General features: G+C 38.4%; 1 protein-coding gene across 1 annotated transcript in view; it reads left to right on the top strand.

Annotated features, from left to right (window-relative positions):
- The first annotated feature begins 11,928 nt into the window (after window positions 1-11,928).
- WDSUB1 (WD repeat, sterile alpha motif and U-box domain containing 1) overlaps window positions 11,929-15,654 on the top strand; it is a 76,698-nt gene continuing 72,972 nt past the window's right edge. The window contains exons 1-2 of the mRNA XM_082841727.1: window positions 11,929-11,999; window positions 14,203-14,659. Coding sequence (XP_082697853.1) covers window positions 14,262-14,659 — 398 coding nt within the window. The 5' untranslated portion in view covers window positions 11,929-11,999; window positions 14,203-14,261. The remainder of the gene's footprint in view (window positions 12,000-14,202; window positions 14,660-15,654) is intronic.

Genomic DNA, 15,654 nt, shown 5'->3' with positions numbered 1-15,654 from the left:
GACAGCCAACAGCTAGCACCAACGTGCACGTCATGTGACAGCAGCATCTTAGAAGTGGATCCTTCAGCTGAAGTTAAACAGATGACAGGAGCCCCGGCCAACATCTGGACTGCAACTTTACAAGAGACACTCCTGAATTCTTGACCCATAGAAACTGTGGAATAATAAATGTTTATCGTTGTTTTAAGCCACTCAGTTTTGAGTAATTTGTTACACAGCAATAGATAACTAACAGACTGTGGTAAGAGTTTCTCTAGGATCTATATGTAGGGGAGAATCCCCAAGTTGTTAGGTATGTGCACACTAACTTTCCACGCTATTGCCGTACTACCCTCCAGATGACTACACCGGTTTACACTCCTACTAGCAGTGGAAGAGGATTCTTCCCCCTACTTCTCAACCAGTATTCAATATTTGTTTGGATTAATTTTCACTAACAATTTATTACAGATTTTGAATTCGAATACCATGTTTTGAGGGATATCGAGCAATTTCTCCAATCTTTTTAGCAGCTTCAACTTTGATTCTTTTTATAGTTTTTGTTTTATGTAGACATCATATCTAACCCTATCTGCTTTTTAGGGACTATAAAACTGCCCCAAATTTTATATTCAGCCAATGATATTCAGGAGACGAGCAGGCAAAAGCTCAGGTAAATGGAGGTGAGTAGAAAATACTGAGAGTTCTTAGGTATTGTTGGAGCTCATACAGACTTAGGAGTTACTGTAGCAAAAGCAGTGCTTGGAAGTGTGATGGGTAACAAGTTGGCTAAAGGCAGGGTTAAAGGAAAAGATAATTTGGATCCTCTGGACCTTCACTGGAAGAGAATTTTGCACCTTAGCAAAATTAATATCTGAGATTTATTTGTTCTATCTCTACCCTGACCATACACATGAAGATCGTTTGGGTTGTTCTCACTTGGATGACTAAATAAAAGCATTGTGAGGTATACTATAAGTTGTATGTAGTTCATTCTTGAAACTAAAAAAAAAAATTTAAGTATCAAGCTGGACTTCTAAGAGTGCCCTTATTCTCCCTGAACAAACTCCTTACCATGTCCTTTAATAGAAAATAGCCCTGGGACTTCCCGGCTGGCGCAGTGGTTGAGGATCCGCCTGCCCATGCAAGGGACATGGGTTCAAGCCCTGCTCTGGGAGGATCCCACGTGCCGCGTAACAACTGGACCCATGCACCACGACTACTATGCCTGCTCTCTAGAGCCCGCGAGCCACAACTACTGAGCCCGTGTGCCACAACTACTGAAGCTAGCGTGCCCAGAGCCCATGCTCCGCAACAAGAGAAGCCACCACAGTGAGAGGCCCACGCACCCCAGTGAAGAGTAGCCCCCACTCGCCGCAACTAGAGAAAGCCCCCGTGCAGCAACGAAGACCCAACACAGCCAAACATAAGTTTGTTAAATAAATAAATAAAAATTTAAAAATAGCCCTAATAATCATGGTAATGGATACCAAAGAATGTGGTTGAATCTTGAAGAGGGATTCAGTAGTGAATGAAAGAGACCTAAGGCTTATAGCCAGTTGAGAATAAACCTCGTGCTGAGATGAAAGGAAAGCTCAGCAAGGTCATTACATCACCAAAGGCTAACAAGACATTTACATGGCAGGTTTGTATGGAGACAGTGGAAGGCCTTGAAAGGTATGTTCTCATCTGTGATTCCTCCAATTCTTCAATTACGTTTACAGCTCTTCTTCAATATTGCTTTTCTGAATATCCTCATTATAGCAAATCTCAATTCTTTTGAATATAGAAGTGACTGTTTAAAAACAAAGGCTGATTCTATTCAGCCATTAAAAATTATCATGAAAATCTATATTAATATTGGTAAATTAAGTGAAATGGCTGGTTATAGTATAGTATGTATAGTAATTCTGTTAAAATATATTTAATGCACTTAGCACGGGGCAAACTTTGCTGGGATGCATATACTAAAATGTTAGTGCTTTTTTTCTGCAGGGATGTATAAAACATTAACAGTGCTTTTTTTCTCTGGTTGGTAGAATTTGGGAAGACTAACATCTTTGTCATCTTCCTTATCTATAGATCATAATATCTCTGCAAAAAAAATGTGCTTTTTTTAACATTTAAAAAGTCACAAACCAAGTATGGTAAATTTAGCTGGTAAATATAACTGGTGAATATACTGAATGATGCCATTTAAAGGTTAAGGCATAACATTTACATAATAATTGAGTTGTGGATTACTTTCACATCTATTATTTCACTTAAGTTAAATAGCTTTTTATTGTATAGGTATTTTTCATGTGGAAGACACTTTAATTGCCTATTCAGTAGCTGGCTGTCTTGTCTTCTTCCTTCCATCCACTCTGTAGATGTTGGTTGGCTGTAAACTTCATGGGAAAGTGGGCACTTTTTTAGCCCCAGGAGGATAAATCTTTTAATTAGTAAGCCAATCATGGTAATTCCATTCCTGTTGAAAGTGATTGCTTAAAGAATGAGCATGTGATATAATCCTGGGCAGTGACATATGTGAGAAGTCTTCTGGGGAATTGTTCAGAGGAGAATTTCTGTCCCTTTTGGTCTTTGGAGATGGTTATAGGAGGCCATGATGCTTGGAGCTACTGCAACCATCATTCAGCTATGCAGAGACAAACCTGAGAGATGACAACAGTAATGCTGAAGATGGGGGAAGTGAGGGAGATGGAAAGGACTTGGGTTCTTGATGACATGAGCCATCAAATTAATCTTAGAGCCACACTACCTCTGAACATTTTGCTAGATGAGATAATTTATTGCATAAGCAATTTTGATTTGAATATTTTGTTTCAGATGAAAGCATCTTAATATAGCCTGGGCTACTGCTTTGCAGCAATTCAGGCTACATGCTGCACAATTCCAGAGGGCCCCATTCATATAGGCCAGGATATAGCCCATTTTACAGATGACAAAACCAATACCAAAAAGGTCGAGTAATTTATGCATTGGCAGCAAACTTAGTAAGCTTCAGTTGGTAAGGTCTTTGGCCTTCAAATAAAATTCCTCAGAACATAAGACTGATTTTCTTGATTACTTTGAACATTATTTGAATGCATTTTCTCACCAAAATATTCCAAAACTAATTTGAGCATTGGTAGTGTTATGGAATAATAACAAGATGGTAATTTTTAAGAGATGAATGTATTCTACTTTATTTAGAAATAGTTACACTGCTATGGAATCAAAATCTGAAAAGAATATTGAACACTAAGTTCACTTCTGTACATGAGGAAGGAACTGGAATTATCTTTAGCCTCCTGCTGTAAGCAATCAGGCAACTGAACAAAGTATATAAAACAAATGTTTTTAGACATTAGACTACAACACAAGACTAATTCCTGAAATAAGAGTAAGAAATGAAGCTGGCCTTACAATTACCCTGGCTAAAGATTTAGTATCTGGCGGTGCTCCAGTCTTAATTTTATTATCTTACCCATTATTTTGATTAACTCAGCACTTTACAGCATGCGATGCAGTATCCTCCACAGGTAGAGGATTTTCATTGCAGTTCATCCTTTGGTGTTGATGTTTTTCATTATGGGACTGGTGCTATGATGGCATAAAATATGTCTAAATCCTTAAGGTAAGTTAAGAGTCATATTATATGAAAGACAAGTGGAAAGGAACTTCATTTTATAATGTGGGGTAACCCAGGTTTGAATATAACAGATTGATGTCTTAAGTAAACTTGGAATAAAAGTTATATTCCTTACTCATCTTCATATAGATTCAAGTATTACCTCTGTAGTGGTTCCCAATCTTTTCACTATTATGTACAACTGTTGTTGTTGTTTTTATTTCCATGTCGCAATGCTTGAAGAGTTTTATTTACAAAGCAGTGGCATTTAAAAAAATAATACCTTGTACACCATAATTACAGGCACACGTGCCGTTCATTTGAGACTATTTGGGTCATTAAAAATAGCATAAAGCCCCTAGTTATAACATTCAGAGTCTGCCTAGAAGTTGGAAAACCTCAGCCTTACTTATCATTGATGATTCCTGTATCAATAAATACACACTATATTCTTCTTCTGACCTCAAACTCTATCTTAGGACATGACACAGATAACACAACCTCAACAATCTAAAACTGATCTCATTGTCTTCCTACTTTTCACACTTGCTCTTTCCCCTGTATTCCATACCACGGTTAACAGAATCAACATACATCTAGCCACCCATGGTAGGAAACCTCAGAATTCCTTTGGACTTCTCACTTTACCCATCTCTCCATGACATCCTGAAGAATCTTCCTCTAAAATTCCTATGGTGTACATTTATCTCCAATTTTCCGTTCCCTCTGCCACTATACTAGTTTAGGCCTCATCATTTGCTAAGTACCCGTATCTCATTTTTTCTAGCCATCCTCCCTTTTTATTTTATTTTTTTTAACATCTTTATTGGGGTATAATTGCTTTACAATGGTATGTTAGTTTCTGCTTTATAACAAAGTGAATCAGTTATACATATACATATGTTCCCATATCTCTTCCCTCTTGCGTCTCCCTCCTTCCCACCCTCCCTATCCCATCCCTCCAGGCGGTCACAAAGCACCGAGCTGATATCCCTGCGCTATGCGGCTGCTTCCCACTAGCTATCTACCTTATGTTTTGTAGTGTATATATGTCCATGCCTCTCTCTCTCTAGCCATCCTCCCTTTTTAAAAAAATTGTGGTTAAATATACATGACATAAAATTTGCCATCTTAATCATTTTTAAGTGTACAGTTCAGTGGTGTTCAGTAGATCCATATTTTTGCACATCTATCACCACTATCCATTCCAGAACTGAGACCCTATATCCATTACACAGTAACTCCTCCTTCCCCCAGCCCCTGGCAACCACCATTCTACTTTTTGTCTTTTTGTATCTGACTTATTTCACTTAACATGTCTTCAAGATTCATCCATGTTGTACCATGTATCAGAATTTCCTTTCTTTTTAAGGCTGAATAATAATATCATCGTATATGTATAGACCACATTTTGTTTATGTATGCATCTGTTGATGGACATTTGGGTTGCTTCCACTCTATAGCTATTGTGAATAATGCTGCTATGAACATGGGTGTACAAATATCTCTTCAAGACTCTGCTTTCAATTCTTCTGGGTTTATACCCAGAAATGGAATTGCTGGATCAGATGGTAATTCTATTTTTTAGTTTTTAAGGAACCACTGTAATGATTTCCACAGCAGCTGTACCATTTTGCATTCCCTCCAACAGTACACAAGTTTCCAATTTCTCCACGTCTTTGTCAACACTTGTTTTGTTGTTTATTTTTTGGCGGTGGCCATCCTAACAGGTGTGATGTGGCATCTCACCGTGGTTTTGATTTGCATTTCCCTGATGGTTAGTGACAAGTATCTCTCCACTTGCTTGTTGCTCTTTTGCACATCCTCTTTGGAGAAGTGTCTGTTCAAGTCCTTTGCCCATTTTAAAATCAAGTTGTTTGTTTTTTGTTGTTGTTGAGTTACAGGAGTTTTTTTTTTTATATATTCTAAATATTAACAACCCTTATCAGATATATGATTTACAAACAGTTTCTTCCATTCCGTGGGGTGCCTTTTCACTTTGTTGATTGATTATATCCTTTGATGCACAGAAATTTTTAATTTTGATGTAGTCCAATTTGTCTGTTTTTTTCTTTTGTCTATGTTTTTGGTGTCCTCTGCAAGAAATCATTTCAAATCCAAGTCATAAATCATTCCCCCTATGTTTTCTCCTAATAGTTTTAGCTCTTACAGTTAGGTTTTTCGATCCATTTTGACTTAATTTTTGTACATGGTAGAAAGTAAATGTCCACCTTCATTATTTTGCATGTGCATATCCAGTTTTGGCCATACCATTTGTTGAAAAAACTCCTTTCTCCATTTCGTGGTCTCAACACCCTTGTTGAAAATCATTTGACCATATTTGCGAGGATTTATTTCTAGGCTCTCTCGTCTTTCCCAATGTTTTTTTCCATTGTTGTAAGAAGTTTTGAAATCAGTCTAGTCATCCTCCTTTTGTCCACCACTCTGCCATCTTGAACCCAGATCTGATTCTGTTAGTCCCTTGCTAAAAAGGTATTTGTGTAGCATTAAAGGCTCTTCAGACTTAGCCTCGGCCTAATCTTAGTCTTTTGTCCTATCATAACCCCATCCTCTCTTCCCTACATTGGCTACTCATCCCGCAAAATAACTCCAGAACACAATGTATACCCACCCACCACCTGCTAAATGCTATTATTTGTGCCTTCCTCTATTCTCCTTCCCACCCTCCACCCCCAGGTGGCAGTTACTTTTTACTCCTATAGAATTTTGTTACTATCAGAGCCATTATCACATCAACTAAATTATGACGGGAAAGATTCCATTCAACTAGCTAAAGTACCATGTCCAGGTTTCCAGTATCGTGATATCTAAGAAAGAGACTGAATTATCTGAAATATACTAGGTGAGCATATAGACTCAACACAATGAGAATGAGATATGCTTGGGAGTGTTTTATCCAGGCATGGTAAGGGCAGGCGAATCAGCCCTTCTCCACAACACAGCAAACCACAATGCAGTCTCTGACAACTTCTGGGGTTCTTTCCTGGACAATACATACAAAACAGCATATTTTACCCCTCAAACTCCCCTTTTTCTCTGTTCCATGATGCTTATCCCCTTTTTTGTTCCTGAGAAAATGAAATATCTCAGCTTCCTTGATTATCACATTTTCCAGTTCTGCCTATTTAAAATGATTTCTAGCTATCTGATTGGAATTCTGCACATTTCATGAGTCATGTGTTTATCGACATGCTTTTATTTTATGACAAGAGATAATTGTCCATTATATATGGATTTAACTGGCTTTCTTAGTCCTCCACTCAAATTTCCTGTGAGCAGCTAGAATTCATATTCTCCCATAAGTAAGGGTATTGCTGTTATGGGCTGTGTATCTCCCACTCTCACCTGACACAGCTTCTCAAGAGATTGTGTCTTACACATTTTTTAAACACCCAGTATCTAGTATAATGTCTGACATATTAATGGCACTCAGTAAAACTTTGTCAATAAAGCCTTCCCATCAAGGAAGATACTCAAAAGAATGAGCTATACTCTCTGAAAGCAATGCCAAAATCCAGGTTCTAAATATCTTTTAGGTAGCAGCTATGCTGGAATAAATGTTTGAATTTTCCAAATGATTGCCTTGAAAAGGATAGCTCTTATTGCACGTATATGTTGGATTATATTTCATGAAATATGAGGTCATATTACTTTATAATCATATCTTGAAGCCTAGTAATGTTCTGATAGCATACAGCTGCTTCCTGGGACGTGTTAAAGAGGCTCATGTCTGTAATAAAAGACCTAAGACATCCCAGGTGAACCAAATAGGTCAAAAAGAAGGGATTATCTGGTACAAAGTAAAACTTCTTTGTAAGTCTCCAGATTGCTTTCCTCTGGTCTCTAACTTTGATCTCATTTCCTTTCTAAGAGGAGAGTACCTATCATCTGGTATAGTCATTAATACCATAAAATCAAAGACATCTTCCTGGGCACATGATGGAATTGTATTTCCTATACTCCTTGTGGTTGAGTGAGGCCATTTGACAAGCTAGTTCTGGCCAAAGAGATCTGAATATAATTATCATGTGCATCTTGTTGGCCAAGTATTTAATTTCTCTCCTCTCCCTCTGGCACAGCTACTATTAATGCTCAAAATGACTCATGTTCTGTTAGCCCAGGTCTCTGATTTAACTATGTTGAACATAATTCCCAATGGACACATAGCATAAACAAGAAATAAACCTTATTTTAAGTCACTAAGATATTAGGGTTCATTGTAATTGCCTCATATCCTAGGCTACCCTGATGCAGACTGGCTATTAAACCATTGGATTAGAAGGAAAAAAATAGGCCCTGTAGGGCTTAATATCTTACCTCTCTGTATCCCATCACTTATGAAATGGTCCTGGAAAAGAACTAAAATGCACAATTGAAGAGGGTCTTGGCAAAGTAAGTAGATTGAACTGTAGTAATGTGTCATGGTCAGGAAAGATTGCTAATATATTTTACCTTAGGTTCAAAGGGGAGACACTGCTTTTGAGAAACCTCATGATGGAAAACACACAACCAATAAGAAAGTGGAGGGGCTGGAGTGCATTTTGACCCAGTGAAACTTTGGGCTGATATGGATTTGTGTGGACAATGCTTTATGCTATTATTGAGACCCAAATTGTGATCGACCTAAAAAAGATCGGTAGATTTTATTAATACAGAGAATTACAGGGCTTCAGCCAACACAGTGGTTAGAGGGATATTTATAGTTGTAAATCCTATATGGAAAAAAAAAATCATAAATCAGTAAGCTAACCTTCCAGTAGAAAAAGAAGACCAAACGAAGCATTAAGCAAGCAGGAGGAAGGAAATAATAATTAGAGCAGAAATTAATAAAAAGAATAGAAAAAATTAATTAAACCAAAAATTGGTTCTTTGAAAAGATCAACAAAATTGACAAAGCTTTAGCTGAACCAACTGAGAAAAAAGAGGGAAGACTAATTACTAAAGTCAGGAATGAAAGGGGACATTGTAGAAACAAAAACGGACTTTAAGTGAATACTATGGACCAAGTAGATAACTTGGATGATAATGACAAATTCCTATAAGATACAAAGTACTGCAACTGACTCAAGAAGAAAGAGAATATCTAAATAGACCTATGACAAAGAGATTGAATTAATAATTCTGTAAGTTGGGCTATTATCAAGTGAATTTGATTATACGATGTCTATTATATTCTTATAAAAAACCAGGAATCTGAAAGTAAAAATGTGGGTTTCTTTTTCAAAACTGTATTTTAAATCTTGAATTCTCTTGTGGAGCATTAGTAACAAGATACTGGAAAATAAAGAATTTGAGAAGATGAGACAGAAGAAATAAGAAAAAAATTTTAATTATAGGAAATAAAAGTCCATAAAAATCCATAAACAAGAAGAATGTTTCTTGTACCAAAGAGGAAGAAAAGGCATAGTTGGAACTGCAAAATTTCTTTAGCATGTACAGATACCAAATGCCATCACATTTCTTTCTTGTCTGCTTATTTTTAGCTACATGTATGTTTTCTATCATCAGGCAGCTCTCACTGTGCCCACTGTGAGCCTTCCTCATCCTCATTTGGCAGCCCCTGGGTCTTTCTTCTATCTGTATGAAACACCAACTTAAAGAACTCTAGCGAACTCTTATTACTTGGCTGGCATCCAGGACTATGGGTGGATTAATGGAAACATGGCCAGTTAGAGGGTGTAAAGTTTATTTAATGGCAAAGGATAAGGGGAATTCGGAGACTATTCCATAATGCAGAAGATAACACAGCCTGCACCCAGTTACAGCTTCCTCTCTGCTGGGAGGTAGCGCTGTAGATAATACCAGGTGTGGAAAGTGAATGATTGCATCAGTATGAGAGAATCCCTGGGCCTTTCTCATGGATATTTTTAGAAAATTTTTTGAAGTTTAATATACACTACACACAAATGCATGTATTATATATATTGAGCTTGATACATTTTTTGCAAACTGAACACCTCCAGGGAGTTTTTTACATCTTGTACTCTACCTTGCCTGATGGTTCTGGAAACTCTGGCCTTATTTGCCTGCAAAGCAGAACAACCCAAATGCATTCCTGAGTATTTACTGTGAAACTGGGTATTTCCCAAGCTCATCCCTACACCCATCTTTTCTAATTACTTCAGTGCCTATCATCTCTCTCTCCTTTGAGCTCTTGGTTACTCTCAACTAAACATTGGAATAATCATTGACTCACTAACTGATTCACACCTATTCTGTTCCCACTGGATTGTATTTGGAGAGTATGTATTGCTTATTATTTAACTGAAAAGTTAGTTTTCCCTTAAATATACCACTTAAAATTGTTTTCTATATTCCCCAAGAAGCATTATTACAAGGAACAAAACTAGAAATTAATGATAAAACAGGATTAATTATTGACCACAGTTACATAATTAGAGCAAAAAATATATAAAGTGTTCAAATCTTTAATGTTCCAAGTCAAAGTTCCAATTATTTGACACTCTGTCCTATGTAGTAGGATAACCAGTTCACTCATGTGATCAAAGATCTCTATAAATTCTTAAAATGTTTCTCTAATATATTGCCAAGATATTTTAATTAACATCTCCCAAATTGCCAATTCACAGACCAGAGACCAGCTACAATAAAGCTTCCTGCTTTGAAACTGCCTGTCCTGCAAAACTGACCATACTGGGCTTGAGATCTCCATGCTAAATTACTGGCCTGTGTAGTCAGGAGTTTCTTTTACATATTCTACTAGAAGAATATTATAACAAATCTTACCCATCAAATTAGTGAAAATTTAAAAAAAATTACTCAAGTCTGTCAAGAATGTGGAGAGACAGGCACCACCATATGTTGCTGAGAGGTGAAACCATACAGCCTCTCTGAAAAGCAATATGGCAATATTTATTAAGACTATTTACACCCTTATGCCCAGTAATTCCATTTCTAACAATTTCCTTAGCAAATTTCATTAAAGTAAATATTTATGTACAATGTCATTGAATCCAGTATTATCTATAATAAGCACAAAAATATAGAAACAACTGGGAAAATGTTAAGTAAATTATGGTATGTTTCTGGGGCTGTGGACCATTAGGCGGAAACAGTAATTACACTACTGAGAAATTTTAGACGTGGAAAATGCTCAGGATACAAGTTTAAGTTGAAAAAGGTAGTTAGCAGGGCCTTTTGTAAAATTATTGATATTATTATTCATGAAAGACTGAAAGTAAATGTATCTGAGTGGCTTATTTTTGAGTGGTGTGATTATTAGTTGTTTTTCTTATAGTTTCTATATTTCCTAGAGAGAGCTCTATTATTTATACAATCAAAAAGTTACTTTTAGAAAAATACTGTTTGGGCAGTACTTTGGCCTGTAATCAGGTTTCAAAGTGTCAGTCATTATGCACTCGTTAATCAATTTAAAAATCACAGGAACATCTCAAAATCATGAATTTTTGATCTCCTCTTTTCCCTTTGTCTTTTTCATTACAAATCTTCAGCGAATCTCAATTTCATGTTTAAATTTGAGTATTTTAGGTTATTACTCTTCAAATATGTGACTTTGGTTTCCTCAGGTTTGTAATTTTTAAATGTTTCCTCGCTGAAGAAAACTCTTTGTACCTTTGATTTTAATCTGAACATGGTTCAATACTGTGACGTGCACTTAGTTCGTAAGTGTTAGCACGCCGAGGAACTTTTTTCTGGTCAATTTTTTAATCTCAAAAGGGACTGGCAAAACCAGTTCGTAATCAATTACACGTGGAAACCACGGCGTAAGCTCCACGTGAGCTTAGGAGGCGCTCGGAAACGCTATAAGAAATGCACATCGGGTTCAGGTGATAGCAGTATATCCTTTCCAGCAGCCTGCCCTGGAAAGACAGATTTGGGTAACCTGAGCACAAAGGCGATGGCATAAGTCATGAACCACTGAGGTGAGAGCTGGCCGAAACAGAAAAGACCAATCAGGGAGGTCACAGAATAGACAGAGCAGGATAAAGAAATACAGCAGAGGAAGGAGGCTCAAAAACTTTCAGCTGTAGTAACTGGAGAGTTAAAGGGGGCATAAAATCACATTTCAGGCACTCGCTAGACCTTGAGACCTCAGCTTCAGCAACCAGAAAAAAATTTCAACTAAAGGAAATCCGGACTCATTTTTATCCTAGAGCCAGGTTTTAGTAACCTCTTCATTAGCAAGCGAAAGGGCGCGCATGCGCCGCGGCGCAGGCCGCCTCCCGGGGGGGCGGGGCTTTCCTTTCGCTTTAGGACGTCCGCCGGCGTCGGCTCCGCCCGCCTCACCTGCGCGTTACGTGCCCTGCGCCACTCGCCGGCATCTGAGCAGTGATTCCCCACCGTCGTGGGTCTTCGAGGTGAAAGGGGCAGTGCCCATGGGCCAGTTTAACAGCGGCGGAGGCAGGTGGGGGACCTTGACTGGGGTCAGCCCGCCGAACTTCCCCGCTCGAGGTGTCTAAACCCTCCGTGTCTCGGCGTCAGGTTCTAAGCGCGCGACAGGGACCTGCTGAGACCTTGACCAGAGCGATGCACGGTTTTGCAGCCTCGGTCTGGGAGCCGGGCGGCGCCTCCCGGCGGGGCGTGAAAGCCCCAGCTGGCTTCCATCCCTCCCCCACAACCCGAGCGCCGGTCCCCGCGCCCCGGAAGGCCCTGCTCCCCGCCGGCCGCGCTCCTGCCGCGGGTCCGCTGGGGCCTGGTTGGCTCTCACAGTTGGGCAAATCCTTGGTCCCCGCGTGGGCGCGGTGGGAGTAGGTCTCGAGCTTTATGTTGGAGGATTCTTGGCACATTTCGGGTTTGCCTTGCATTAGATGGGTATGCGTGTGTTCACACTGGCGAGTTGATTCGGGGATATGACCGGAAATTGAGTGTTCGGCTTGAAGGCTGAGGTTTAAGTGGACTACCACACCAGGTAGGGGTAGACTTGAGAGCGCGTTTCAAAACAAAGAGTTCAGCTGATTGCGTCTCTGTCCTTGCGACTGGAGGGCCTCGAACTGCAAAGGGGAGCCGAGCGCCACAAGGGTGAGGAAGTTTGTTTGGAAAATTACCCGTGTGCACTTGCACAGTTGGGATTTGGGAGTTCCCCAGAAAGCACCTCCTGATGGCGTTTGTTTCCAGTGCAATACCTTAGGCGGTAATCTACCAGGGTTTTTGGTGGTTGGTTGGTTGGTTGGTTTTTTAGACTTCATTGAAGTTTGTTTGAAAAAAGAGGCTGAACTTTTGGGATAAGATAAATGTTGGAAAAGGCTCGCTCCATTTATTTGGAAAGATTTCTGTAAATAATACTAGAACAAGGTATTATGAATTTTACAATTCAAAGTTACGCCTGTCCCTTCAGGGCTGATTATTGCCTCGTTCTACACCATTTTTCCACTGTCAGATTTTTTTTCTTTTTTCTTTTTTAGTATTAGTAGCTTTATTTTTAGTTATCCAATCATTTTGTATTATATTCACATATAATGTTTAAAGCCTAGAACTGGATTTGGGGGAAAATGTTAATTCAGCAAATATTTATTTGACCACATTAGGTGCCGATACTGTTTTACGTTTTACATGTTGTGGATACAGAAATGAGCGAAACAGACCCGATCTTTGTTGGTTTGTGCTTACCTTCTAGTGAGGGGAGACAAGTAATAAATATGTCAGAGGGTGGTAATTGCTACACTGAGGATTAAAATAGGGTGATGTGCTAGCCTGTAGAGGGGCTACTTTAGACTGGGAAACTCTCTCTGAGGAAGGACACTGAAATTGAAATCGAAATGTAAAATTAGATCCCAAAAGCAGGGGATACGCATAAGAAAACCACTTTGTGAAGATCTTAGGTGTAATCCTTTTGACCAGGGAGGCTGGAAAGAGGGAGGGTGAGGGAAAGTGGAAGGAATTGAGGTCTGAGAAGTAGGCAAGCAAGAGACAGACCATGTAGGGTTTTGTAAGTCTTGGTGAGGAGTTTGGATTTTATTCTAAATTTGTAAATTTGTTCTTAGGTGCAGACCAGCTAAGTCCATTTTTCGCCACTCTTTCTTTTTGGTTTCCTTGATTTATTACATTGATTCTTCATCTCAAATCTTTTATATCTTTTTATTCTTTGTCGGAAAAGATGACAAACCATGACATGATAGCTTTCAACACTGCCACTTAAATTGTGAATGAAACCTTCTGGTCCTTTTTTATGAGTGAACTATATAATTCTGCATCTTAAAGGCAGAGCAATAGCCTTGGCTCCGTCCTGTGGAAGGAGCAGCAGAGTTTGTTAAGTAGTGAAAAATCTTTTTAAGCTGAGATTAGCTGATGTGGAATGAGGCAGTGTTGAGTAGCAGTTAGTTAAGGGAAAGTCTTCAAAGGTGAAATAAATACCCAAGGTTCTGGATGTTCGGTGTCAAATCAGTTTGAAGTTATTTGACTAGGTTCCTTTTCAGGAGTTACGGAATTTTATTGGTATAGCACTGGTGATTGTGATAGTCATCAGAGGTTATAGTCTTAAAATGTTTTATTTCTCTCCAAATTATTCTAACCCCCGGTATAATATATTGTCTTTTAAAAACTTTCATCGAGCAAGTTAATTGATTTTGGCTCTTTTATATTGATTTGAGTTGCGTTTATTTGATTCCTAGGATGAAGTAACCTTTATCTGTCTAAAAATTGTGGGATATTTTACTTCAAGTTAAAGAACATGGTGAAACTAATTCACACGTTAGCGGATCATGATGATGATGTCAACTGCTGTGCCTTGTCCTCTTCCCTCTTGGCCACTTGCTCCTTGGACAAAACAATTCGCCTGTACTCCCTGAGTGACTTCAGTGAATTGCCACATTCTCCATTGAAGTTTCACACCTATGCTGTCCACTGCTGCTGTTTCTCCGCTTCAGGACATATTTTGGCTTCATGTTCAACAGATGGTACCACTGTGTTATGGGATACTCAAAACGGACAGACTTTGGCAGTGTTGGAACAGCCCAGTGGTAGCCCCGTGAGGGTTTGCCGGTTTTCCCCAGACTCCACTTGTTTGGTATCAGGGGCAGCTGATGGAACTGTTGTTTTGTGGAATGCACAGTCATACAAGTTATATAGGTAGGAATATTTAAACGGCTTTCCGTTTTTAATCCTATTAACAGGTCCACAAAAAAAAGAAGAAAAAAAAAGGCAGAATATTTTGATGACGTTAAGAAGCAGATAATTTTTAGACATCACAAGGAAAAGTATTTTGACCTATCTTTGAAGGTCATAAAAACATATGATTCTTGAAGTAGATTTGCTTGGCTCTGTTTTAAATTTCCAGTCTCTCTTTTGTAAAATAAGATTAATCTTGTTAGACTTTCATGGATTTTTTGGGTAAGAGTTCGGCCAAAAAAACCCCCCACAATAGTCTTTTGAATAAAATTTAGTAATTTTAGGCTTTATTTTTGTCACTCGTGGCTCAGGTGTTCTCAATAATAAAGTAATGTAGGTAAATCTCACCTACACAGCTCTTTCCTGACTAGGATTCTTGCTGACCAAGCCCAGAAGAAGGAACCTTGTGATCAGCATGGTGTTATGTTATCATTTCTTTTTTAAAAAAATCACTTAAAAAACTCCTTTTGGATAAAAATACATCAATTAATTTACACTGGTAATGTGTTGCAACTCACCAACATTAAAACCATGCACTTGTATGTATTTATAGTGTGGTGAAATATATATAACATCAAACATTTTAACCATTTTAACGTGACATTAAGTACATTAAAAACTGTAAACTTTCAAATGTTACCAATTAAAATAGCTTAATGTACCTTCCTTTCTCCCTACCCCCCAGCATCACTCAGAGCACAAATGGTAGCTGGTAAACAACTGTTACTCATTTAGATTTGGGTCTTTGGATTGAAGAAAGTGATGTGATTTAAGTGGTGTTAATAAACAGTTTAAAGAGAAAGCACAAGAAGAATGAAATGCCTTTAAGTTATTTTGTGTGAATGAAATACAGCTGTCAGCTAACGAATCTTTTTCACTTATTGGGTGATAAATTCTGCCTCCCTAGCATTATTTCTCTAATGTATGTAATTAATGATATAAAAATGGTACACTGC

The sequence above is a fragment of the Leucopleurus acutus genome, assembly GCF_964270905.1.
Source record: "Leucopleurus acutus genome assembly, chromosome: 6".
Lineage (NCBI taxonomy): Eukaryota > Metazoa > Chordata > Mammalia > Artiodactyla > Delphinidae > Leucopleurus > Leucopleurus acutus.
This window is presented reverse-complemented; position numbering and strand designations above follow the sequence as displayed.